The sequence below is a fragment of the Hylobates moloch genome, unplaced genomic scaffold (genome assembly GCF_009828535.3).
Source record: "Hylobates moloch isolate HMO894 unplaced genomic scaffold, HMol_V3 SCAFFOLD_13, whole genome shotgun sequence".
Classification (NCBI taxonomy): domain Eukaryota; kingdom Metazoa; phylum Chordata; class Mammalia; order Primates; family Hylobatidae; genus Hylobates; species Hylobates moloch.
In genome coordinates, this window is record NW_026652288.1 from 55,950,780 (window position 1) to 55,976,714 (window position 25,935).

The following is a 25,935-nucleotide window of genomic DNA, read 5'->3' on the forward strand; positions in this document are numbered from 1 at the left end:
AGTAGGAATCTCACTTTTTAAAAATCTTTGTTGCTTCAAAGATCACTAAAGCAAACAAACATTCTGAACACCAGGACTAGATTAACATGTAAGGCTGAGGAAAAAAGAGCCTTGTCTTGTCTTGGGGACAAAATAGATGAATGGCATTTATCTGTCTACTACCTATTGACACACTTTGTGCATTAGTAGAATTTAATGTATGACTGGAAGAAACCCTGGTCACGAATTTTTTGCTTTACGTTCAGATATTGCATAAAGTTGTCTCAAAAAAGTGGTCTTATTTCACTCTACCACTATCAGGGATTCCTCTTGATGCAAGGCTTACAGGAAAAGATAACATGTTGACCCAGTTCCAGTAGATATATTAAATAGTTGATAAGGCCAGGAGTGGTGGCTCATGCCTGCAATCCCAGCACTTTGGGAGGCTGAGGAGGGTAGATCACCAGGTCAGGAGTTAGAGACCATCCTGGCCAACATAATGGAACGCTGTCTCTACCGAAAATACAAAAATTAGCCTGGCATGGTGGCATGCGCCTGTAATCCCAGCTAGTTGGGAGGCTGAGGCAGGAGAATCATTGAACCTGGGAGGCGGAGGTTATGGTGAGCTGAGATCAGAGATCACGCCACAGTACTCCAGCCTGGGCAACAGAGTGAGACTCCATCTCAAAAAATAAAAAATAAAAATAAATAAATAAATAGTTGATAACAGACTGTGTGACTGAGATTTCTTTTCAGAGAGGGAAGGGTGTGGGATCCTGCAGGAACAGATCTTCACTAAACTAAGGGTACATCGTGAAGCAGGAAGGCTGAGGACAAAAGAGCAATTTTTACCTACTTCATCAATTCTCACAGAGCAATCTTACCTACCACTTGATTATCTTCCACAATCTGGAATGTATAAATACTGACCACAATATGAAACATAGGGGATGATATTATTCAATGAAAGGGGCTAGATTTTATGTTGTGCTTTTTCATTCTGGGATTTCTTATATCATCTGCTGTCTACATGTCCTCAGGGGAGACAGTAGTGGCCCCGGCCTGAGCACCTGTCATACAGCAGAAGCTAAAGGAATGAGTGTGATCATGTCCATAGGTGTCTCATGTCCGCATACCCTCATGTGCCCCAAGTCAGATATTCCAAGGTGTATCAATGAAAACTCAGGGATGATTTTTCAAGTTTAGTTCATGGAAAAAAGAATCACACAGCGAATGCATAGATTAGTGAATGCGTTCACACTGGTAAACACCCAGTCAAATCTCCACCTTGGGTTTCCTACTAGTGATTCAAGAGAAAGAACTGAATTGGGACATATTTTGCTGGTGAAGAAGCTTAATTGCTCATTTTTTGAAGGCACATTAACTCTTTCAGGGTCCATTGAGTAAATTAGCTCCTCCAGGTCATTAAGCCTGACTCTACATGACGTGATGATTTCTACCTGGCATTGTATCGTTTACCCCAAAACGCCCCACACTTGCTCTGAGCACACACATATTCCTTGTCTACTCAGGGAGAGAGAATGTGCTCATTTGAATGTCAGCAGTTTCTCTACAGCTGCAACTCAGTGACTTGTTTGCTTCTTTTTTAGGCACCCAGGGGTCTCTAAGGGTTTGCTGGTGCGTAACAGTTAATCAGTGCCTCACCAACAGGCGGGTGGCTTAGTTAGCTGTCTAGAAATGGTATAATTTCAGGGATATTGGGCACAGTATTTTGCCACCAGATAGCTCTTCATATCTGCAAAAACCAGCATTATTGATTCATCTGGGGCAAGAGTCATAAAGCTCTTTCAGGATTCTAGAGTCCTTTATTAAAACACAACTTCCGCTAAAAGGCTGTGTTATCAGGACTCATTTTAGGGGAATAAATTGACAACTATTTGAAAGCATTCTGTTTTGCCTCCCACAAGGTTGTTAGGGAAAGTGTGTAGGTGTTTTGGGAGCCACAGAGATTGGGAAACATTTCTGGCCCTTGGGTAGCTGGCATAGGAGAGTCCCACCAAAAGAATAATTTTTCTCTCCCAAATGCCAATGGTTTCTGCCCCTGTTGAGCAGCAATGACTGACAAAGGGAGACTTCACCTCTTTCTCTGTAATGTCTGGGGCTACCTTGGAGAGTCATGAATTGGTATAAATTAAAACAAGTGAGTATCCAGAGGGACATAACATACCCATTCAGAGGAATTTTAGAGCATTGCTTCTTTCCGTGAATATAAATATAAAGCCGGAATCTTGTGAGTATGCCAATTCTGATTCAGTAGGTCCAGGGTAGTGCCAGGAATTCTGTATTTCTAATCATATTTCAGGTGATGCTGATGCTGCTGGTTCACAGACCACACTTCAAACAGTGAGGATTTAGGATAAAATGCACATGGGCAATAACATGGTCTTGGATTAAAACATTATGAATATGGAGGAAATTTGACAATATCTTAAAAAATTAGATTTTAGGCAAGTAAGACCTTGATTAAATATTGAAAATCTCACCGAGAGATTGATAGATCATGAAAAAGTAGGATATACTTAACATTTCTATCTATCTGAAGACTTCGGTGACCCTTTTCTGAAGCAGATGTGTTACTTAAATTTTTAAATCTTTACTAATAGTTCTGCTGTTTTACTAGTTAACCAACTCCAGATACTTTATAAAGATACAGAAGTAATTGTTGTTGTAATCTCAGGTACTTCATCATGTTGGTAAAGACTTCACTAAATATTAATATCTGATTAAATATTCCATTACAAAATTCGTATCAGGGCTGGTTGAAACCTTTCTTTTATTAATCTATCACGACAGCCTCTCTGATCTTTCCTCTGAGATGAACAATGTCCTTATATGTCTGTAGGTCAATGGGAAGGATCTTTCGAAGGCCACCCATGAAGAGGCAGTGGAAGCTTTTCGCAATGCCAAGGAGCCCATTGTGGTGCAGGTGTTAAGGCGAACACCTCTTAGTAGACCAGCCTATGGGATGGCTCCAGAAGTGCAGCTCATGAATGCCAGCACTCAGACGGACATCACCTTCGAACACATCATGGCTCTGGCCAAGCTTCGGCCACCTACCCCTCCAGTGCCAGACATCTGTCCATTCCTGCTCTCAGACAGGTATTTTTCTGTCATTTCTTCCAAAGCCCTGTTTGTTTCCATTTGTCACGTAAAGCAGATGTTGGAAAGAAGCAGTTCCACTAGCAGGTTGACAGTTATGGAGACAGGCTTCCCAGCTCTGTTTGGAAAATGTCTCGCCTGTTTTGATATGTGCAATTAGTTCTCAGTGTTCCCTGCTAGCTACTCTCCCTGACCCACATGGTTGCTCCACCTGGGTAATCATACTTGCTAGCTGCTATGAAAAATTCTGGCTCTGATTAGTTCACCTTCATATTACTAGCTGTCAAAAGTCTCATGCTACTCATGAACACTGGTCAGAGAAATCACTTTTCTCACCAAAGCTGCCAAAAACCTTATTAAGACTCATGTGGAAGTGGCATCTTGGCACCACATTCTCCTCTGTGGGCCACCTCTCTCTCTTCCTTGCATTTCTCTTCTTTAAAGAGAAGCTGGGAAATTGATTTAATTAAAGTGCAATTCTCTGAAGAAAGCAATTACCCAATATATTGAAATATAAACAAAGGATCTTGGCTGTCAGAGAGTAAGTATAGTGCTATCAAATAAAGATCTATTCAAGGAATACTTCCTCCTGATTTTTGCCCAATTTAAAGGAAGTCAGAGAGATTTTATTCAAATAATCCTACTTGAACAGTTTTAGAAGTATGCTTGCCCAATTCATTGTGTTCTGTGAGCTTTCTGGCAAATATTCAAACATTGAGAGTTTGTAAGAGCAATAGTCTCCTTAGCCTGCATTTTCATCACCTACTCCAATCTGCTCTCTGCTTTGTAAAACATAGATCTGAGTCATGCCACTTTCCTGCCCTTTGATGGCTGGCTCCCATAAGCCTGTTTCAGTGGGTCACAGATGTACAATAGAATCACCTGGGAACTTTTAGAGGCTGTATAAGTACTTGAATCACCCCTTAGGCCAATTAAATGAGAATACTTAGAGTAAGGCTTAGGCGTCGGAAATTTTCAAAAGTCTCCCTAGGCAATCCGAATGTGCAGCCAAGTTTTGAAAACACTCCTTGAGACTTCAAGTTCCAGGAAGGCAGGGGATCTGTTTGTCTTGGGTATCTCTTTATTCATTCATCCATTACATTTCAAATAGCCCTTTGTATCAGACACAAATTGGATGTGTCAGGCATTGGAACTAGACGCTGGGCATAAAACTACGAACAAAAATAAAGTCACTGCCTTCCAGAGTTTATATTCTACAGGGGGAGTTGAACAAAAAGCAAGGAAACAAATATATAATATTGATTAATACAGCCTAAAACATAGTAGCCATCCAATAAATACTTCCTTGAATGAATAATAATAGCTAGCTTGTATTAGCTAACTTAACATGCTTTCAGTATGATTCCAAATGTTTTGCATTTATTGACTCATTTAGTTCTCACAATAATCTTAGAAGGGAGTATATTATATTATCAACATTCTATGTCTAAGATGAGGAAACAGATATTAAGTAACATGGCCAAGATCACATAGCAAAAAAGTGACAGGGCCAGGCTTCTAGGCCTAAGAGGTCTGACCCCAATGCCTACCCGCTTAGCCAGTGCTTCTTGCTGCTCTTCCTAGGTCCTGCAGAGCTTAGCTTAGAGACAACCTCCTCTAGAAAACTTCCTAGGGCTGCAGTGGGTCCACCCCTACCATGTGCTCCCAAGGCTCCTGTATTTTTCCCTTAATTATTGCACTGTATTAAAAGTCCCACTTTGCTGCTTTCCCCAATTAATAGGGCAGAATTGGATTTTGTACACCAACATATTTCCAGCACTTGGCCTGGCATCTGGTAGCCACTGAATAAATGTTGAATGAATAAAGTGTTCCTCACAGCAGGGCTCCCTTCTTACTATCTGAAAGACAAAGGAAACACATCAGATGTCCAAAGCAGCAGGCTTCGATGTTCCAACAGCCCAAAAGGGCCATGCGGACCCAGTCCAGCTATAAGCAAGGAGATTTATCTGGTAGACACAAGGCAAGGTGCTGCCTGTATTACTTTTACCATTTTGGCCTACACTAGTTAGACCTGTGTGGAGGTGAGAGCCATAGATAGCAGTGAGGAGAGACTGGTAGAATATTAGGCTGACCATAGTATGAGGGCATGACGATGGGTCTCTTGCCTTTCAGCAAGGGAGAAGGGAACTAATTGATACTGCTATCTCTAATTTTTCAAAAAGGTCCACACTGGCAGGAGTTAGAGGTCTCATCTGCAACCAACTTGTCAATTGTATTTAGGCTTTTTCAGTGTCTTTTAGAAATAGAAAAGGTCTTATGCTCTTTGCTGTTAAACTATGCTTAGTCTTCATATAGTATGATGTGTAGTCTTTATATCAGAACATACTAAATTGCATAATGTGTTTACAAACTATTTAAAAATTTCCTAAAAGTTGAAATACATAAAAGCCATATCCTCTCATTTCCTTAATGTAATCTGCTCTCTCTGTCACTGAGAATTTTCTAAAGGTATTTTGAAACCTTGCGGCTTATGGGAGTTTCCACTGATTGATCGCCATGAATGTTCTTTAATATTTGTGTATATGTCCTTGATCAAAGAGGGGAAATTGTGCATTATGAGGGAGAGTGAGAAAGGGGGATCTTAAGAAAGAGAGGAGGGGATAATGTGAGCACATTTTAGAGTCTGAAAAAATATGTGCTTTTGAAAATGGTTTTCAAAAAATAGTTTGCAGCTGTGGATTATGAAATTGATAGTGCTTTATGACAAAATGCCCCTCTTTGAGTAGACTGCAATCTCAAATGCCACACACCCACGTGTGGAGCTTGTCACATTCAGTGGAATGGAAGCAGGCCAGAAAGTATCAATAAAGCACCATGGACTGTCAGAGATTTCACATCAGTCTTTCCACAGAATACAACTCTGACCACAGGCCCTTATTCCTAGCATTCTCTCAGAAATTGCAAATTGGTGGACTTCACGTAGAGGGAGAAAGAAAAGCGATTGCTTTTCCTGAGCTGTAGTTTATATAAAGACTAGATCACTACAGGTCTCATTCCAAAGCAGAGCAAACTCAAGTGAAATTCTAAAATCAGTTTTAATCTTGAAAACAACCCTTTTAATCTATTCCTATCATATTGCTACATTCCCCATAGCTGCCATTCTCTGCATCCAATGGAGCATGAATTTTATGAGGGCAACGAGTATATTTCCAGCTTGCCTGCTGATGCAGACAGAACAGAAGACTTTGAATATGAGGTAAGATCATTTTCACACCACTTCACATTTCTTCATGAAGTTATGGTTGAGGGGTTTTGTATAACAAAGAAATTAATTTATTACAGTGAGAAATGTCTTGTCTATTACATATCTAATGTAAGATCTTTCAAACGCTATTCGTTTTAGCTATGTGGCTCTAGTGTTTTAAGAATATTGGAAAATATTTTTATAGTATAAGCTTAAACATAATTTGCTCTCATTTTGTTACTTTTGAATAAATAATATTGCAACAGCTACATTTTTAAAATCTGTTCTATAATATATGTGGATTTCCAAGTAGAGTTTGAAAAATATATTTGAAACAAAGATTGTGTTTACTATTTTCATTTGTTGTATAATATTCTAATTTTCATTGATAAACTAAATTTTATTATATTGTATTCTTTGGAAATGCAATATTCTCTTTGTGCCTCTGGTATGTACTCTAAAGAGCCCTTTCACAGACTTCCTAGAAATAGAGATGGCCTCATGCCCTTTGTTGTTAAACTATATTTATTCTTCACACAGTTTGATGTTAGAATATCTGTACTGTGATATATAACAATTCAAAAAGTCCATCCATTAATTGTTTAAAAGCTCTCACAAAAGTTAAAGAATGTATCCTAATATTTCCTCTGCGTCTGCAGCCTGAATATCTTTGAAAGGTTTCAGACTACTCTGACATTTAAAAATAAAATGGATTGAGGAAGTAAAGAAGCTTTGGTAAACAGGCAGAAAACCCATGATCACCTGCCCTTTTAATGCCTCAGGTGATGTCATACAAGTTCAGCCAAGTGTTCTCTTCCACTTTACAACCAGGAAATCCTGAAATCTCTTCCCTTAGGAGGATCTGAAATCAAATAAGGAAGCTCATCTAAAGCAAATGGATGTTTGTTTGAAATCTTCTCCCCACAAAAGTCATTCCTGGGGATTACAGAAATCATTATTTCTTTGCAGCCAACATTTAGAAGGATGTGAAATGAGAACTGGTAACTGAGTAGATGGTTTTGTCATTCTTGTGTTGTTCATGTTAAATTTTTATCTCCTCTTTATTAAGTTGATTGAAAAGTTTTATTTTCTAAATCTACTCAAGCACTGACATGCATTACAATATCCATTGTTTTGTCTATTCATGTAAAATAAATTATAAAATTGAATGACTTATCCAAATAATTCAAGTTTCTTATGTTTTCCTTTTAGTTAAGGAATACTTTGGGTTTGGGGACTGGAATTATGTAGAGCACTACAACTTTTTATTTGGATACCTTAAAGCTTTATTAAAATAAGTCAGTGTGCTGGGGGAGGGTATAGGGGAAGATTGTTTAGGCTACGCAAGTTAACAGTAAAAGCCCTTTAAATGAATCAGCATGTCATTGAAATATTACAATACAGACAGATTTCCTTACATTTCTATGGAGCTTACTGTAACTGAACCGCATCCTCTTTTTTGACCAATATTAATCCCCAGCAGAAGCCAGCATCAGGATGATGTCAGTGGTGAATTCTCAGACAAGCTCTCTGTAGCCTGTAATCTCAACTAATCACAGCATCATAGTCATTAATCTGCTGTCAGCTGTGATTCCATTGCCCAAGGCTCCTTTCTGAGTGATTGAAATAAAGAATGTTCCTGTGAAATTCAAATAAGGAAGGAGTTGCTATGACAGTTTTCAATCATTAGAAAGGATGCATTTGAGAACAACACGCATGGTTAAAAGTGGGAGTGGAGGCATGGGAGAATACCTCCAGAGAAGTTTACCAGATTCAAGAGAGAATAATGGTTCTGCCCAGTACTCCTCATCTGTTACCGTTATGTGACACACACATAGAGTGGCACACGCCATCCCTTGTGGCTGCATCAAACTGCAAAATCTAGTCAGTCCACTGCCATCACTGGAGCCTATGGTGGACACCATTAGGCTCATTCAGTGAAGAGATTCAGAAATGCTAATTCTATCTATGTGTTGCACTTTTACTGTTGCACCTAGCAGCAGACTGATCTGACATTTCTATGACCAGCTGAGATGACTCTAGCTCCTCTAGGAACTTCATTATAACCCTATAGCTCTAGGAACAAGATGGATGAGCACCTTAAGGAAGTACCAGTTTTGTGCCACTGAGAGAATATTACAGTAAAGTGAGGTTTAATGGCCAAGAAGGCTTCAGCTCAGAAAGAGATATGCATTCCTCTTCAACCTAAACATGAGCACAACCAGGCAATCAAGGAAGCAGAAGGAAGACTCCTTTTTCATCTGCTTTCATTCATTTGTACTATAAACATTTAATGAAGACTTAAAATGTACCAAGCAGTTATCTAAGCATGGGAATAGGAAGCTCCTGCCCCAGTGGAAGGAGCTTCTAGGAGAGGGATGTCAACAATAAACAAACAAGTAAAGACATATTCTTTTCAATGGTGAGAAGTACTGATGGAAAATAAAGGAGTGGTATTGGACAGGATGTTGCTGTCTTATACAGAGTGGTCATGGAAGCCTTCTCTCATAAGAGAACTAAAGAATATAAGAGATCTAGCCATGTGAAAGGAGATTTTCAGAAAGAAGGAAGGGCAGGTGCAAAGGACCTGAAGCGGAAGCATGCTGGGGTGTACAAGGAGTAGCAAAGAGACCAATGAGAGAGTGGAAGGGGTGAATTCAGAGAAAGGAGGGAATATTTTGTGGAGCCTTTGGCTTTGACCGTGATACAGGAAGTTGCTTTGACTCTGAGATGGGAAGTTGCTGGAACATAGAAAGGCCATAACAGGATTACTCCAGCTACTGGGCTGAGACTGACAGGAAGGAAGCAAAGTCAGCTGAGAGGGAGTGGGAGATTGGACCTGGACGGTGATAGCGGATGGAGTACATATGACATAATCTAGGACAGCATCCACCCCAGCCTGGAGGGCTGTGCCTCAGAGCTTCAATATAGTTTGTGCTATGGCAATTTCCTTCTGACATTTTAAGGGCAAAATATTACAGGTTAGAGTGAAGCACACCTTTTGGCATCCCCCGGAACAAGAACAATACATCCATACTTTAAAAGAAATAGCTTATAATATATAGACTGCATTTCTGAACTTGCTAAAATACAAACTATGCGGCTATTTAGGTGCCTTTTTAAAGACCTACTTACTATTAACTCAGTGAACCAAAGCTAATCTGTATATCTTGTGAGTACACATATACAGACTTAGTGCATGGATTATTAACCCAATAGACCAAAACAGATCTGACTATCTTGTAAATACATATTTAGGGACTTTTAACATGCAGATTATTTCATTGATGGACTGTAACAGGTCCCTTAAGAGACACAGCGGACAAGCAAATGCTACTTTGGAGATATTATAGTCAGTGTCCATGTTATGGTGACTCTGGTGTGTTAGGAACCTCTATGAAAATTTAATGACACCCATATCTCACCATGACCTATCACCAATTTCCTAAGAAAAATATTTGATTGGGTTTAAAATTTCCCCATTGTGCTTCAGAGAAGTCTCAGAGGACCAGTCTACATTAAAAGACACAGCTTGAAACTTGTTCTCTTTAAAAAATGGTGGCACTTGTTCTCTAATTAAAAATGATAAATGAGTTTAATTTTATTTTTGAGAAAAAATAAACGTATAAAAATTTAACAATGCACCCATCATAAGAGTCAGGGTGTTCCATGCCACTGGAATTTCACTAAGGATTAAGCTTCTCCTCCTTTTCGCTTCAACTTTGTTCATTTTTCCCCCTAGAGCCAGCTAAAGGTTGAAATAAATCATAAATAGCCCTTAGCAAGTCAGAGGCAGATCACAAATCCAAACTCTACTAGAAATAATTTAAAGGGAAAGGTTTCAAGAAACATAGAGATCTTTTTGCCCAACTCCTAATAAAGATATGTCTGCAACTGCCTGAGTGCAAGGAAGATGTTGAATTGTCTACAGCATTTGCCGTTAACTCTCAAAAGTCAATGCTAATGCTCACAGAGGGGTCAGAAACCAATACATGCAAAATTTAGATAGTATAAAACATCATGTTAGTCAAGACAAGCATCAGTTCTGTGCCTGCGGATTTTTATCAGTTAGAAATATCACTTGAAATCGTTTTTACTTCTCCCTCAATGATCAGGCAAAGAAACATATACAAAAGGCTGAAATAAATACCCTTTATGCGTCCAATATCATAAAAATGTAAAGCTAAAAAAATTTAGAACTTTGCTTGAAGAGGTATTATAAGTGGAAAAGAGAGGATAAATATATGTCAGAGTTCTATGTGCATGTTAACCGAAAACCAAACTTGGACCAGTGTCTATAAATAGGAGTGAGCACTTAGCATATTAATTAGCTTCCTCTTGGCAGTCCTTATGCAAAGCATAAGTAAACCCTTGTGCTGTGCTGAGAAGTGTCATTTTGCAAAATGAATTTCCTGGAGCTGGATCCCTGCAAATATGTGCTGAATATTTGTGAGACTTTAAGTATATAATCTCTCTCTTACATAAAGAAAAGAGAATCATGAATCAGGGAGATTTTCATTCAAAAAATAACAAGAGGATAATTATTAACTAGATTCCATCATATTTTTTGAGCAACTTCATGATTTGTGAAGCCAGTATTGAAAAAAAAAAAACAAGTCCCTAACATGATGCATGTATAGAGCTATATGGATCTTAAGGCTCTGAGGGCAGCAGCTTTATCTGCCTTGCTTATCATTGCATCACATGATCTGTTTCACAGTGGGTGCTCAATGCATATTTCATGAAGGAATAAATGAGGGTTCCCATTGCTGTCTGCGTGGACCAACTTCTGAGCCACTCAGTCCCTTTCCTCTTTTCTATGCAAAGGGAAGTGGAAAAGAACTTTCCAGTTATAACAAATGCTTTCTTGCTTTCCAGCAGGTATTTGTTCTTGGAGTCAGGAGTTTTAATCCTAATGCCATTTTTGTCTCAAACACTTGTAAGGCAAGGGCAAAGAGGGTGAAAGATAGGGAGACATAAGTAATGTAGTAGAATGCTAATGGTCTCCATGAAAATTTATCTTTACTGGCCACCTTATAAAATCATAGAATCTCATATTTGGTATAAATTTGGCATGTTCTCTAATAAACACTTGTATTCCCTGTATTACTTGTTGAACAAGGGCTCAATCAGCATATGTGAGAAACACTGCAACAGACGGGGAAATAAGTGCCTCCCCCACTAGCCAGCTGGGGCTGTCTCTGTCCATCCAGAGATGGCTCTGTCCATCTCTGATCTTGAGAGAGGCAAACCTATCAAAGAGTTTGAAAGCCAATGGTGGAAGAAACATGATGGGTATGAAACACAATTGATAAAGAGACCATATGTTATCTGTATGTTGAAGTAGATAAACGAGAAAATAGTGTATAGAGTGTAAAAGAGTAGCATATTTAGATTTGTTTAACTCACTGAATGTCTTCCACTTAGTCCCTTTTCTTCTGCTTGTTAGTCACATTTTAGAATTATTAATGAAATTGCTAAAATAATGTTATACCACTTACTACTGGGGCAGTAAAATCATCCATTAAAAAAAATCACCTTCAAAAGTGCCGTTCCTTTGGGAAATTTACCGAATTGAAAACTGATCTGGATGGAGTGTGAAAATATTTTTATTACCTGAGCATTAAAGATAAGATGGTATTCTGTCAGTCTGGAGTTGGTTCACTGAGGTGCCTATTAATGTCACCACCACTTTCTCAAATATGTCAGATGAGAATCTTAATCATGTAGGCCAAACCAATAAGTTATCATATATCAGAGTATTTCCAGATGCTCCGTGGCATGTTTCTCCTTATCACTGCTGCCTTCCCTTTGGTTCCAACATTGTTCTACCTTTAGGCTAGTTTTTGGTGTCTTGTAGCCCGTCCCTAGTCTTTGCAGGCTATCCTATTCACCACTGCCAGATCAAACCTTCTCAAGTGTGACTCTCATTTGTTTACTCCTTTGTTTATCATCTTGTATGACTCTGTTCCTTGAATTAACTCTAAAATCCTCTGCCTGGCATTGAGGGTCCCTGGAATTCTCTCACCACCTCACCTTTCCAGCACCTTGGGGTCAAACTTCACAGCACAACAATACTCAGAGGAAGCTGTGTGCTTTCCTTTCTTTGTGCCTTTGCTCATGGGCTGCTGTGCCTCTGGAATGCTTTTTCTGACAATCTCTGCTATCATTCAAAGACAGAGTCAAGCATCACTCCATCAGAAGCATTCCATGATGTCCTCCTGCCATGTACCGCAATCTTTCCCACCGCTGAACTCCCACACCGCATTCTGTAAATATTTTTTGTCGTTTAGATTATGCCCCAGGCTATAGTCATTTATGTACTTGTCTATTCTTCTAAATGGATGGTCTTTCATAATAGAAGTGACCACTTGTAATTACCTGCACATCACCAGGAGGGCCCAGCACCTGTCCTGGCACACAATGAGTCCTCAGTAGCATTTGTGTGATGAGTGAATAAACATTGCTGCTACTATTCTTATTTTATAAGTCCCCAAAACAAGTACAAAGTGCTAAATTGGGGGAGAGAAGAAGAAGGCTGATGGAGAATAACAATTTGAAATCAAGCGAGAAAGTCTTTTTTCATAGGATATCAGTTTGTCTAGTAATTAGAGGAAGTGGATTTAAATGTATACCTGAGCCAGTTTGTAAAGGAAGAATAGTGGGATTTTTATTGTTTCTGTTTGACCAAGGAACATATGCGTGTTTTACCACAAATGCGTAAGCTGGTGAACCCTGGTAAATAGACATGCTAATTTATGTAGTTAAAGAATGACGGGGGTTCTGGTCTGTTACAGGGCCTATGCATCCTGGTTTGCCCTAAACAGTCTTGATGTATGGCTCATTATGAATAGCAGATTTTTTTTTTACTTTCGAAAGTATCCTAGTTAGACAATACATTGTGTGACTGTCCTGTTTTTATACTTGTTGAACCTTAGTTGAGACTGATACTTCATAATCACATGTTGTATAATCCTAACATTCCAAGCAGAATTTCTTAAATTGAATACCTAAGTTTACTAAATTGCATGATTTCCCTAAATTGAGATTATTTTTTATTTTCTTGTAAGTCTTGCAGAGTGACTAGAAAGAAAAATACTACAAAGTTGGCAACAGTTACCAAAGTATTATGATTCTTTCAGATTTCTTACTGAATGAAACAGGACTAGTATTGCTATTAATTTGTTCATGTAATTTCATAAAACAAATAAGAAGCAAATCTGTCTTTCGCCTCACTGATTGTGACAACACTAAACCTTATTTCCTAAGAAAACAATGAAAAGCAAATTGAACCTTCCAAGTTATTTATTAAACCAGGTAACCATGGGCACATTTATTTTACCAGGGATCTGGATATAAAATAAAGATTCCTTATACTACATATATGACTTTTATCAAAATGCTGACATTCAATTTTTGTTTGAAGATACTTATGATACACATTCAGAGGATTTCCTTGCATTACTTAAAGGTGTTTGTGAAAGGTTGTGTTTAAGGTGCATATTTGCATATCAAATCATATTTTCCAGCAACTTCTATTCTGCTTTCAAAAACTGTTCTCATAGTGGCAGAAAAAGGAGAGCTGTCTTTTACAATATAAAGCAAAATTCATGTTAAAGATTCTAATATTCTTTTCAGAGGCAATAAAATAAAGTGGAAGAAAACAGACTACAAGTCTGGCCCCAGCTCTAGATCTGTCTCTTGAATGAATCATATTCCACCTGTGTGCTCCCCAGGAACAACCATTGTTGGCTGTGGAGTGATTGGTCTGCATCTATTTCTAGAATGTAACTCACATAAGCAAAGTGAGACAAATTCATGGTCAAATCCTTAAAAATTTTTACGAGTATTCTAACAGTTTAAACCTATCAACCCACATTTTCTTTTCAGTTGTTACAGAGAAAGCCCACACACTCACATGGCCTCACACTGGTCTGTGTGTAGTACCATATATCTCAATTGGTATCAAGTAGGACACCTCTCCGTATTATCTCTGACTTCAGCTTTAGCATTCAGATCAAGTTAGCTCATATACATTTACCAATTTGAAATGCAAGATGCAGTCTGTAAAAACCAGAAAATAAATTACTTTATTTACATATAATACATATTTGTTAATTTAAAAATACAGAAAATAATCCTAGTTTGAATTTTTTCTTCACTATATCACATTGTCTCTGAAATGAATGAACGGAATCCTAAAGATGATGTGTTTTATATTAGGATTACCGTTCTCCTTCTCCTTCAAGGGGATAAGCTATTGATAATATTCTAGTTTCTAGTTACATGCTGCACTTACCAATATTCACTGTCTATTAAATAATCCAGTTCAATGTAATTGAATATAAATAAAAGGGAACCAGTAAATCCAATCTATGCATTTCAGATCCAAAATACAATTTTTTAAATATAATGGAAATTGTACCGCCTAAGATAACCACACTTTATATTTTGTGTGTGTTTTCCTCTTCTATGTACACTGTATGAGTGCAATTTTGCCATTTTGGGGGGTTTTAGCATTTTTTCCAGGTTTTATTTAAATCGTTAAAAGCTATAATTAACTGCTTTGTGCATAAGTCTTTGTCTGCATTTCAGAGTTATCTCCCTGAGAAAATTTTCCCAAAGTAAAATTATTTTATCAATGGACAAGAATAGTTTATAATACTTCAGATAAATATTTATTGAAAAATTGCTTTCCAATAAAAGATGTAATAAATTATTCTTACGAGCAATATAATGATCATTACAAGTATCATTAGTATTAAGTGGGCTTATTTCCTTTATTATTATATAACCTTTATTTAAAGCACATTTTAAAAGGAGCATGGCTTGAGGCCAGGAGTTTGAGACGAGTCTGGCCTGTGTAGCAAGACCCCGTATCTACAAAAAAAATAAATAATTAACTGGGCATGGTGGCATGCATCTGTGGTCCCAGCTAGTCAAGAGACTGAGGTGGGAGGATTATCGATCCCGAGAGTTAGAGGCTGCAGTGAGCTCTGATCACACCACTGTGCTCCAGCCTGGGTGACAAAGCAAGACCCCCAACTCTATATAAATAAATAAAAGGTGCTTGGAATAAATATCCAGTTTATGGAAAAATATAGTTTCATCAACATAGTAAATGGGCTTAACATTATAGCTAGTATGTAATGTATACCTACTTCCATGTCAACTGTATATTCAAATAGAGATCCATAAGCATAAGGTTGAAAAAAAACAGATAAGTTTTAAGAGATTTGAATTTTCAAAGTTGAAGGACATTTTAAATGAAATCAGGAAATGCCTCCTAAATTAAGCATGTTCTGCCCCAAATCTGCTTGTTCTTCTACCCTGTCTTGTTTAACCAGCCTCATCAGCTGCACAATTCTAAGAGTTACTGTGTTCTGAGCATTTACTGTGTTGCCGGTCTCTCAACTATGTGCTTTAGAGATCACCTCTAATCCTTAAAACAAACTTGCTTTCTAGGTAAAGTGGCACAGACCAGAAAGCTGAGAGCAGCCCTGATTCCTTCCTACTTCTCACCTCCAACATCCAAAAAATGTTCTCAGTTGAGCCTGGTGCATCTTCACAGCCAGGCCCTATCCCCAATTCTTCTGAAGCAGTAGCCTCCTCACGTCTTCCTGATCTTAGTCTCTGCCACCTCCATCTCTTTCTTACTATGAATGATCGTGTCACTTCTCTGCTGAAAATTCTTCAGTGATTTTTTTTTTTTTTTTATTGCTTCTACCAATGCTCTTCAGTGCTTTTTCATAGAGGAAAAATGAGGAACTTAGCCCACCAAGTCTGGGTGTAGGGCCTAAAGAACAATTTCATGCTGGTTTTGTGCTTCATTTTCTTTTGAAATTTGCGTTTTACCTCTTAGTAGATATATGGTGGTTTCCCCACACCCACTTTCACAAATTGATACCCCAGGAAGGTGCAAAATGCTTAAATTGTGGTTTTCTGGCTCCCCTGACATTCCAGTTGGGAAAACTCCGGCCTATATAATGAAATGTAAACTCCATAGCACACGAGGCACTTCCCAACTGCCTCTCTGTGCTCACCTCCCTCTAATCCAAGTGTGATGTGGGAATGCTGTGCTTCTGCTCACACAAACTGCCTGCAGTTCCCCAAGGATGACATTTTCTTGGGTTTTTTGATTTTGTTCTTGCTTTCCTCTGCCTGGAATATCCCCTCTTCTCTTCCTCCACACTATTCTATACCATTAGTTTCATGACGGAGGTAGAAACAAGAACACAAAAGCAAAAATGTTTTTTGAACTATTAAATATTTGACAAACAAAAGATATGGTTACAGTTTTTCACTTAGAGAAGTACTGAATTCTTCTTAAAAAATGCTTAGATTCTGGCCTCTGCCCTCTCTTCCATTTGCCTTATGTGCGATTATTGTTTTTTCTTACTTTGGGTTGCGCCAAAAGTCTCTAACCTTCTTCGGTATGGTTGACCTTGTTTTATGCATCCCTCTCTTCCAAGTACTCTGCACATGGTAGAATGACTGAAGCAATGACTAAATCTTAAAGACACTTGCAGGCTAGCAGAGCTAAAGCATAAATCTCAAAAGGGGTTTAGAACTGAGACTCTTTGGATATACGTCTCACTTTTTCAGAAAGTTGTTTTGTTCTTCAAATTAAATATGATAGAAAATATGATCCTATTTTTGTAGTTTAAATTTGAAATTATTATTTACTCTTCCAGTAAACATGCCTAAATACAGACACACACACACACACACACACACACACACAGCCTCTAACTCGACCTCATTATTGGCTGGTAGCATGTTTAAAATGTGTCGATAGAGCAAATAAATCTTTTGGCTCATTTCAAACCCAGAGAAAGATGTCAGCAGTAATAATGATGTTTACAGATGAAGCACTGGACGGTAATATTTTTAAATACAACAACAAATAATCTACGCCTGTAGTCATCATAAATGAAACAGATTAGGAGAATGTGAAGATGAAGGCACAAAGCTGATAACCACTTGGCTTGAACTGAGATACAGCACTTCTAGACATTGTTGGATTTTAAATGTCCAGATTTCATTACTTAAAATAAGACATTTAAGGCAACATATGTTTGTATTTGGTGTTGATGCAAGCTATTATAGAAGCCACAGTTTTGGAACCGAAATCTAAGTGTAATTTGGAGCTCTGCAGTAGAAGTTATTCACCAGCCAAAGTTAAAATTGACCAGTCTCTCAAATACTCTTTTGCCTGTGCTTTCATTTCATTGTTCTTGCCCTCTTACAGATAATCTCTTTTCATATTTCTATTTGTTAACAAAACATTTCAATAGTAGCAAAATGTTAGAAGTTAAATCTGAGACTTTTTCTTCATTCTGTAAAACACATTGACACCATTTGCTCTTTTTGCTCTCTTGAGAATACCATGTTTTTAAAGTCCCAGATTCTTCTCAGTAGGAATGAAGTATTCTATAAGAAGCAGTTACCAAACAGGAATTTGCTGTAGAAAGCTTGTTAGGGAAAAAAAAGTTATATATTGTATAAGATGAATAGAGTTCTTTAGTAATCAAGGCACAATAAGAGATATTAGAGATAGAAATTTGAAATAATGGAAAAACACATATGGATTAAAAACGATTACACCATATTTGGACAAAAGAGAGTTAAAATGAAGAGAACTTTGACATGGTGCATATGAACCATAAGGAGGCTATAGGAGCACATCACATGTACTTGACAGAGGAAACCGGAGCCTGTGAAGGTTAAATATTCACCTGTCACAGCTAGTTAATGGCAAGTGCTGGGCAAGAATTTCTTCTTTCTCTTAAGAAATGATTTTTTATTATTTTAATAGCACTGAATGCTTGTTATTGGTATTTCATTATTCAGTTTCCCCTTTGGCATGTAATTGAGTATGTGTTCTTTCCTAGATTGTGTAATTGTCAAGAGGATATAGTATTTCACTTTGTTTTTATAAACAAATTAAAACTAATACATCCTACATATTATGTGATTACCTGTGGTTTATCTTATGAGAGAGGTCTAAGACTCCTAAATAGCCGTTGGAAGGATAGTGTTTTTCCAAGGGAATGTTTATGAGTAACTAGAGGATCCACTGACAGCTGTTGAGCCTTTTTTGCAGCCAGGAAGTTCATAATCCTTAAAGAATGTTTCCTTCCTTTGACTTGTACATGGCTATCTGCCAAGTAAAGACAGTTACAAATCCTTTTAAGCAAAGGTTGTAAATATGCTTTAAGAGCATGTGAGCAATGCAGTTGGGAAATTCGAAAGAAAACTGATTCCTTGTGTGGAGACATCACTAAGTGTTTTTAGTTAATAATGATTTAATCACTTCCTGTCTGATAGACAAAGAAATTAACAAAATCTCTTCCTCCAAAATGAAAGTGAAAGGGACTCCAAACTTCTCTTCGTCTCCCTCAAATAATCTGCATGACCAGCAGACTTTCCATGACTTACTTTTTTCTGGGTTAACTTGAAGGTCTAAGTCTCCCAAATGATGTGCTTTTAGATTTATTCACCTTAAAATATTTTTTTGGAATGCATTCTCATGCAATATAACCGAGTGTAGGATGGGTAAACTAATTCACAGACATAGATTAATTCATATAGGTGGCAGCACATGTGAATATTCAATTAGTTTTACTATCTGATTCTCACAGAAGGAAATGAATTAACATTATCACCACTTCAAAACTGGACTGGCCATTTTATATGCAGGTTCTATTTTTTATGTCTGCCAAAAGAAAAGAAAGCCATACGTTCTCTCGGGTGTTGGGAAATTAGCTTTAGGGTCGTTTCCTGTCACTTTCCTTAATGGTCTTAAACATGTGCATAGCTGTATGGTAATAAAGTATAGATGTTCATAATATTATAATTCAAAATGATCAATAGCAGATTAGTGTCAGATCAATCATGTGAAAAGGATTCTAGAAGACTTTCTATTCCCCAAATTATTTTGCTTATATTCCAACTATACGAAATAAATTCCCCTCATTAAGTCCTCATTCACTCTTCCCTGTAAATAACCTGCCCATTAATTTACAAGTCATTCCTTCAAAAACTTTTATTCCCAAGACACTAAACATCTAATTGTATCACTCTTATTGGAGGAGAAGTTGTATTTAGGTATATTTGGAATCAGCCTGAAGTGCACTTAAATCAGACTCCAGTGCTTAGTCCTGTGTGACCTCTCTGAGCCTCGGGTTCCTTATCTGTGAAAAGAAGATAGTAGTAATAATACATATTTGTTAATATTAAATGTGATAATATATGAGAACATCTAGTCCTGACTGGCACATACATGGTAGATATGTATATATTCAGATATATGCCATCATTTCATGGCCCTGAGAGAAAAATGGCTGCCAGGTTTCCCAATTAGCTGAAAGTTCCCTCTCATGCAGATGCTGTTGACTGAGGAAGAAAATGCTGGAGAAGGAGCGTAGCTATGGGTTTGCTTGTGGACAATTTGAGACATAGGAACATTCATGTGGAAATGTCTAGAAAGTAGATAGACACATGGAGTTACAGCCAAACATAGCTCAGTGGAGTTCAGAGCTAAGAATGTCAGCCTTTAAGTGTTAGCTGGAGCCTGTGACTTCACACATTGCTCAGCAAATATTTATTAAGTACCTAGTTCATATTAGAGACTGTCTTAGGTACTGGGAACACAGAGGGCAACAATACAGTGCCACTGCTTTCCTGGAGTTTGTATTCAAAATGGGAAGAAGCAATAAAAATTAAAAGAGAAGTAAGAAAATCTCAGATGAAGATAGTGTTAGGAAGAAAATAGTGTGAAATTCCAGCATGGGACAAGTACAGACAGAATAGCCAAAGAAGGCCTCTCTGAAAGCTGAAAACTGAAAGGAAGAACCACCCACACAAAGATCAAAAGGAATAACAATCTTCACCAAAAACAACAACAACTATCCCTTGCTGGAAAGTACTAGTGTATATTGACTCATGTACTCATTTTTAAGCCACTTTATAGAGGTAAGAACATATAAAATCTGTGCATGTTTAATGTATACAGCTTGATAAACTTGGAGATAAGTATACACTTCTGAAATCATCACCACAACCTATGCCATAAACATATTTAGTAAAGTTGTAGGATACAAAATCAACATACAAAAATTAGTTGCACTTCTATACACTAACAAGGAACTATCTGAAAAGGAAATTAAGAAAACAATTTCATTCACAGCAGCATTAAAGATAAAATACTTAGGAATAAGTATAGCCAAGGAGGCAAATAACTTGTACCCTGAAATGTATAAAACAATATTGAAATAAAGCAGACACAGACAAATGGAAAGACATCTCGTGTTCCTGGACTGGAACATTCTATTGTTAGAAAGTCTGTACTACCCAAAAGTGATCTACAGATTCAATCCAATTCCTATCAAAATCCCAGTGGCATATTAACTCATTTAAACTTTACTACAACAGTATGAGATAGGGATTATAACTATTCCCATTTTACATATGAAGGAACTGAGGCAGAAAAAAGGTCAAGAACTGTTCATAGTGGGTTAGTGGAGGAGCTGGTATTCACATTGTGGCAGCCTTGCTCCAGAGCAGATGCTCATCTACACGAAGGGAAAGTATAGAGTTCAGAGTCCCTTAGGAAAGAAGGAGCTCAATGTACTACGCAAAGAAAAAGGCCAGAGTCGTTGGAATGGTGTTTATAGAAGACAGGGGAGAATTATAGGCCCGATAATTCAGGACCTTGCAAATCATAAGGCTTATGGATGTTATTATAAGTGAAATAAAAGGATATTAGAGGGATTTAAGAAAGAAACAGCATGATTTCTATTTTTGTATTTTATTTTATTTTATTTTAATTTCTATTTTAAAAATATAACTTTGGCTGCCTTTTGGTGAATACACTGTCAAGTTTGGTAAGGACACAGAGAAGGGTGGTAGGTAGGAGGTGATTGTGCTAATTCAGGTGAGAGCAGATGGCGATTTGGTCAGTTAGTAGAAGGGAAGAGAAGCCAGTGAATATTTTTGAAACATGACAGACATTATTGCTGATTGACTAATTATGGGAATAAGGAAAACAAAGGAGTTGAAAGCAGCTTCTTCATTTTTGAAGTAGAGCTATTAGATAGCTATTTCCTAAAAGGAGGAAAACTGAGGGAGGGAAAGTGTGGTGTGGGGAATTAGGAGGCAAAAATCAGGAGTTTTAGGGCACATTAGGTTTCAGAGGCCTCTTAGACATGCATATAAAGATGCTGAGTGCGCCGCTATTGCAATACAGCACCCAGAGAGATATCAGGCCTGGATGAGAGAGTCCCGGGGGAGAGAAAAAAGCCAAAGACAGACTTTCAAAATTGTATTACCAACAAACTAGAGGTCTAATTGTATCGCTGATTTGAGGAGAAATCATATTTCACTATTTTTGGAATCAGCCTGAAGTGAACTCGAATCAAGCTTCGCTGCTTAGTACTTGTGAGATGTCTCTGACACTCAGGTTCTTCACCTGTGAAAAGATAATATTAATAATACATGCTTCATAGGATTATATGAGATAATATATAAGAACATGTAATATCATGGCTGACACATACATGAAATATATGTAAATATACATGTATGTATATGTAAACTCATAGTGTAAGTATATGCCACATGTACACATATGAAACCATATACATGATGGAATACAGATATGTAAGACAGATATAGGCATAGATAGATCTACGTAGATTTGACATATATCTCTATTCCATCATTAAACCATTGTAAGTCTCAATTTCATCACCTATAGTAGAGAATATTTATGAAGAAAGGAAAAAACGGAAAGGAAACTCCATACCTTGTGCATTTTAGGGTCCGAGTACAAGCACTTGAAACCTGATTCAGAGCCGTGCACAAGAAAGAATTCTCTGAGAAGCATAGTAGGTCTGAATATATTCAAGTGTCCTTCATTAAAAAAAAAAACTTCAAATTAAGACCATTTGTATATTTGACTTTCATATTCTCTATTGTTCCTTTTCCCAAACATAGTAAAATAGTACTTTGATTCTCTGCCATTTTTTTAAAAATCTCATTTATTTCTCAACCCATTGAAATCTGATTTGAGGATAATAAGTAATAGTTGAAAGACCAAATCCAGTCCTACCTTCCACTACCTTATAATCTCAACAACACCTGGTGCAGTTGGCCATCTGCATGTTCCTGAGAAGCTCCTTCTCCTTTGCCTCCATACCACACTGCCCTTCCTTCCAATTCTAGGACACTTCTACCTGGACTAAAGCTAGTTTCCTGTATCTAAATGTGGGGCTACTAAAACCATATGTCTTAGGGCTATGCGGAGGCTTAAGAGAGCTGACCTGTGGCTCTTGGCATTCTGAGCCGGCAGGGAGGACAGGGCTGGAGGAATCCTCAGTGTGCATGGCACCCCTTCATCCCATTTGTCTGGAATCTCCAAGCTCAGAGACTCTCTGGTTCACTAGTGCTGGAGAAGAAACCTCTTGGTTCTCATTTGATCTTGCCTTAGCTTTAGGCTTTAACATAATCCCTTCTGCTTTTCATTTTCCAAGGATTTCTCATAATTTCCAATGCACGAAGAGCTGCCTTGCTTATTTTAAGACATGATGGTAATTGTTGGAATGTGGAGCATAAGGAAAGTCCTGACAAAATAAATGAATGCTCTTATTAAACGTAAACACAAATTAAAGAAATTTTTGCAAAATATTTATAAAATATTTGTTTTTCACTGCTTTTTAAGTTTCACACACCCTACTATCAGACATTTGTCTCAGTTCTTAGTTTTACAACTTTATGCACATAAGTAGTCAAAGATATAAAATTGTGCTACTTCACAGTCTAATTCTTATGCATACAAACACAAGATCATGGTATTCCCATAATATGTAATTAAATACACAGTGTTACTTTTTTAATATATTTTACTAAATTTTGCTTTTACATCCAAAGATTTTGAAATGACTTCCACTTCTACTGTAATATACTGATGCTTTCCTTTCAGCTATCTGAAAGACATAGTGACCCAATTAAGTTCAGAAATAAATATTTTTGAGCAATACAGTGTTTCAGGTTCAATGCTGAACATTGGTAAGCCAAAATAAATAAGACACTGTCTTCTGTTAGATGTAGATGTGGAAACGGGAAGACATATATAATTACAGTACTGTGAGACATTCACAATAATAAAATACAGATGTGGTACGGAGAAACCAGTGGCTGACTCTTTGGGAAATGGGCAGTGAGGAAATGATACCTGAGCAGAATTTTGAACAGGCAGACATTTAAGGCAAGAGCAAGCGGAAAGGTGAAGGCACTGACAAGCACAGGTGGTTCCAGGAAATGCAAATAGGTCAGTCTAACAGGAGAATTATGTTACAAGAAGTGAAGAAAGACATGACTGGACCATGGGCAGGACCATGTAAGGAAAAGCCTTTTCATAATGAGAAACTTGGACCTTACGCTACAGATAATGGGACGACAATTCCATATTAGAAGAAGTGTGATGGAGGTCAGATTAGCATTCCAGATAGACCCTTTTGTAGGAATTTGGAGGAACAAAACCCAAAGAAAAGCAATAAATGAGGGGTCAATTTTTATAGACCAGGTGGGATATGAAAATAACTAGAACTAAGGTGTTGAGAACAGAAGAGGATCAAGTCAACTAAATAAATAGGGGCTTTTTAAAATAAGCACACATTATTTAGGTCAACTGTTATCTTTCCCATGCATGACAAGTGGTTATGAGCCAAATTTTCTTTATAGCCAACCACTGACCAAAGTCATTTGGGCAAGCCTGACATTCAGCACAATGTGTCCTCCTTGATAAATGTTCTAAGGAGCCAAGACAGTCACCTGTCAAAATTGATAAGTGAGACGACAGTGGGGAATGCAGGCTTATTTGTAACGGCACAGCTGCCAGCATTTGCAGCCTGTTTACCTCTAGACTGGTTCTGTCTCACTCTGAGATTTTTCTATTTCCACTCAAATAGCCCCAAACACATTGAGGCTATGCCTACCTATGTGAGATATTCATTCCAGACCAGTCTGCAAGTGCAGGAGGAGGATAAAGAGGCAACTTTCATTAGGCTATTTTCACAACTGAAGAGTTTCAATAGCTTTAAAAGAGAAGGCATGAACTTCATCAATTCTCTGTAGCCATTTAGCAAAAACGGTAGTAAATTCTGTGAAATAGAAAGGCCCACGAGATTACGGTAGCGCCTACTTCTAAAATCCTATTCATCACCTCATGCATGGATGGTGTCTGAGGAATAAGGAGCCGTTTTGGGGGGGTTTTTTTGTTTGTTTGTTTTTGTTTCTGTCTTTGTTTTAGGACTTAGTTCTGAAGAATAGAGTGGCTGGTATCTTTAAATTAAATACACAGGAAAGCACTTAAACTTCATCTTCTGCTTTTGTGAAAGAAAGAAATGAAAGTCTCAGAGGACCCCCCAGGGCTTATGTGAAGTCCACAGTGCACTGTACATAAACTTTTTCTTTATTTTCTCTTTACAAATGAGATTGTGGTTATTTATGTACATGAACACGTTGCTTGTAAAACCTAGAAAGGAAAGAGCCAAATTCTTAACAGAGCAACAGCAGGACTTGGGTCTGTCCACTGTGTGGTCATCAGCAAAACTTCCATTCATGATGGAAACTCAAAAATTCTTGAATTGTTTTTAAAAACATGAGATATTAGACAAACTCTAATTATAGCAGACTCACATCCACTGCTTTTTAGCTCCAGACCATCCTGCCTCACATTGTTTATGTAGAGAAAACATATTTTTGAAGATTAAACTGATTTTTTTAATAGAAAGAAACAGTTCTTTGACACTACAATTTCCTTTACTTTCCAGCACACAGCAGTGAATTGTAAGGTTTTTTTCTTTAACACATAAGTTTTCAAAAAGTGTTATAACCCTGGTAATGTTCTGAAGGTCCCGCCTTTCGTCTGCTGCAGACATTTGTCCTATTGACAGTTTAAATCAAAATTTTTATTGCAGTTTTTTAAGTCCTTTTTTTTTGATACAGCCTTCACATTCTCCTGCTGAGATTATTTCAAGACCTAATAGACTCCATCATTAGAAAACATTTTATAGAACTCAAATTGGCTTTTCCTATGTTGAATTTCATCCACTTTTTCCTCTCCATTGCCCATTATAGAAGTAATTTGCAGAATCTCTGCATTTTAGCCAGGAGCATTCAGAGAGAGTGACTTCCTGGGGTGGTGGATACCAGTGGCATTGCCAAGCTGAAAAGGACTGAGCTTTCTAGGGCTGGTATATATTCAAGAGGAGTGTGCGTGTGTGTGTGTGTGTGTGTGTGTGTGTGTGTGAGTGAATTTCTGGATTTCCAAGTGTACCTAAATTACTGTCTCTATTACACTCATTTCTCATTCCCTTTATAAGCTGAAGGAAACGTGTTTGCACAGGCCTCTTTCCACGCCATATTTGTCCTGATTAGATATTGAGTTAAATTTGGTTACACCAAATAGTATTAGGAGACTAATTCAAGAGCACTTTAGTGCTACCATAATCATGCAACTTCCTTTGTTTAAAAGATGATATCCCTAATATCTAGCATTAGACACACACATTTATGCATTTATGCAAAAAGTGTTTATTCTTTTACATTTTGTAAGGTACTACTAG

The 25,935-nt window shown here is 37.6% G+C and overlaps 1 protein-coding gene across 2 annotated transcripts in view; it reads left to right on the forward strand.

Moving 5' to 3' along the window:
* PDZRN4 (PDZ domain containing ring finger 4) overlaps nt 1-25,935 on the forward strand; it is a 391,635-nt gene that overhangs the window by 319,680 nt on the left and 46,020 nt on the right. For both annotated transcript variants that reach the window (XM_032173717.2, XM_032173718.2), the window contains 2 exons: nt 2,843-3,099; nt 6,214-6,316. In XM_032173717.2, coding sequence (XP_032029608.1) covers nt 2,843-3,099; nt 6,214-6,316 — 360 coding nt within the window. The remainder of the gene's footprint in view (nt 1-2,842; nt 3,100-6,213; nt 6,317-25,935) is intronic.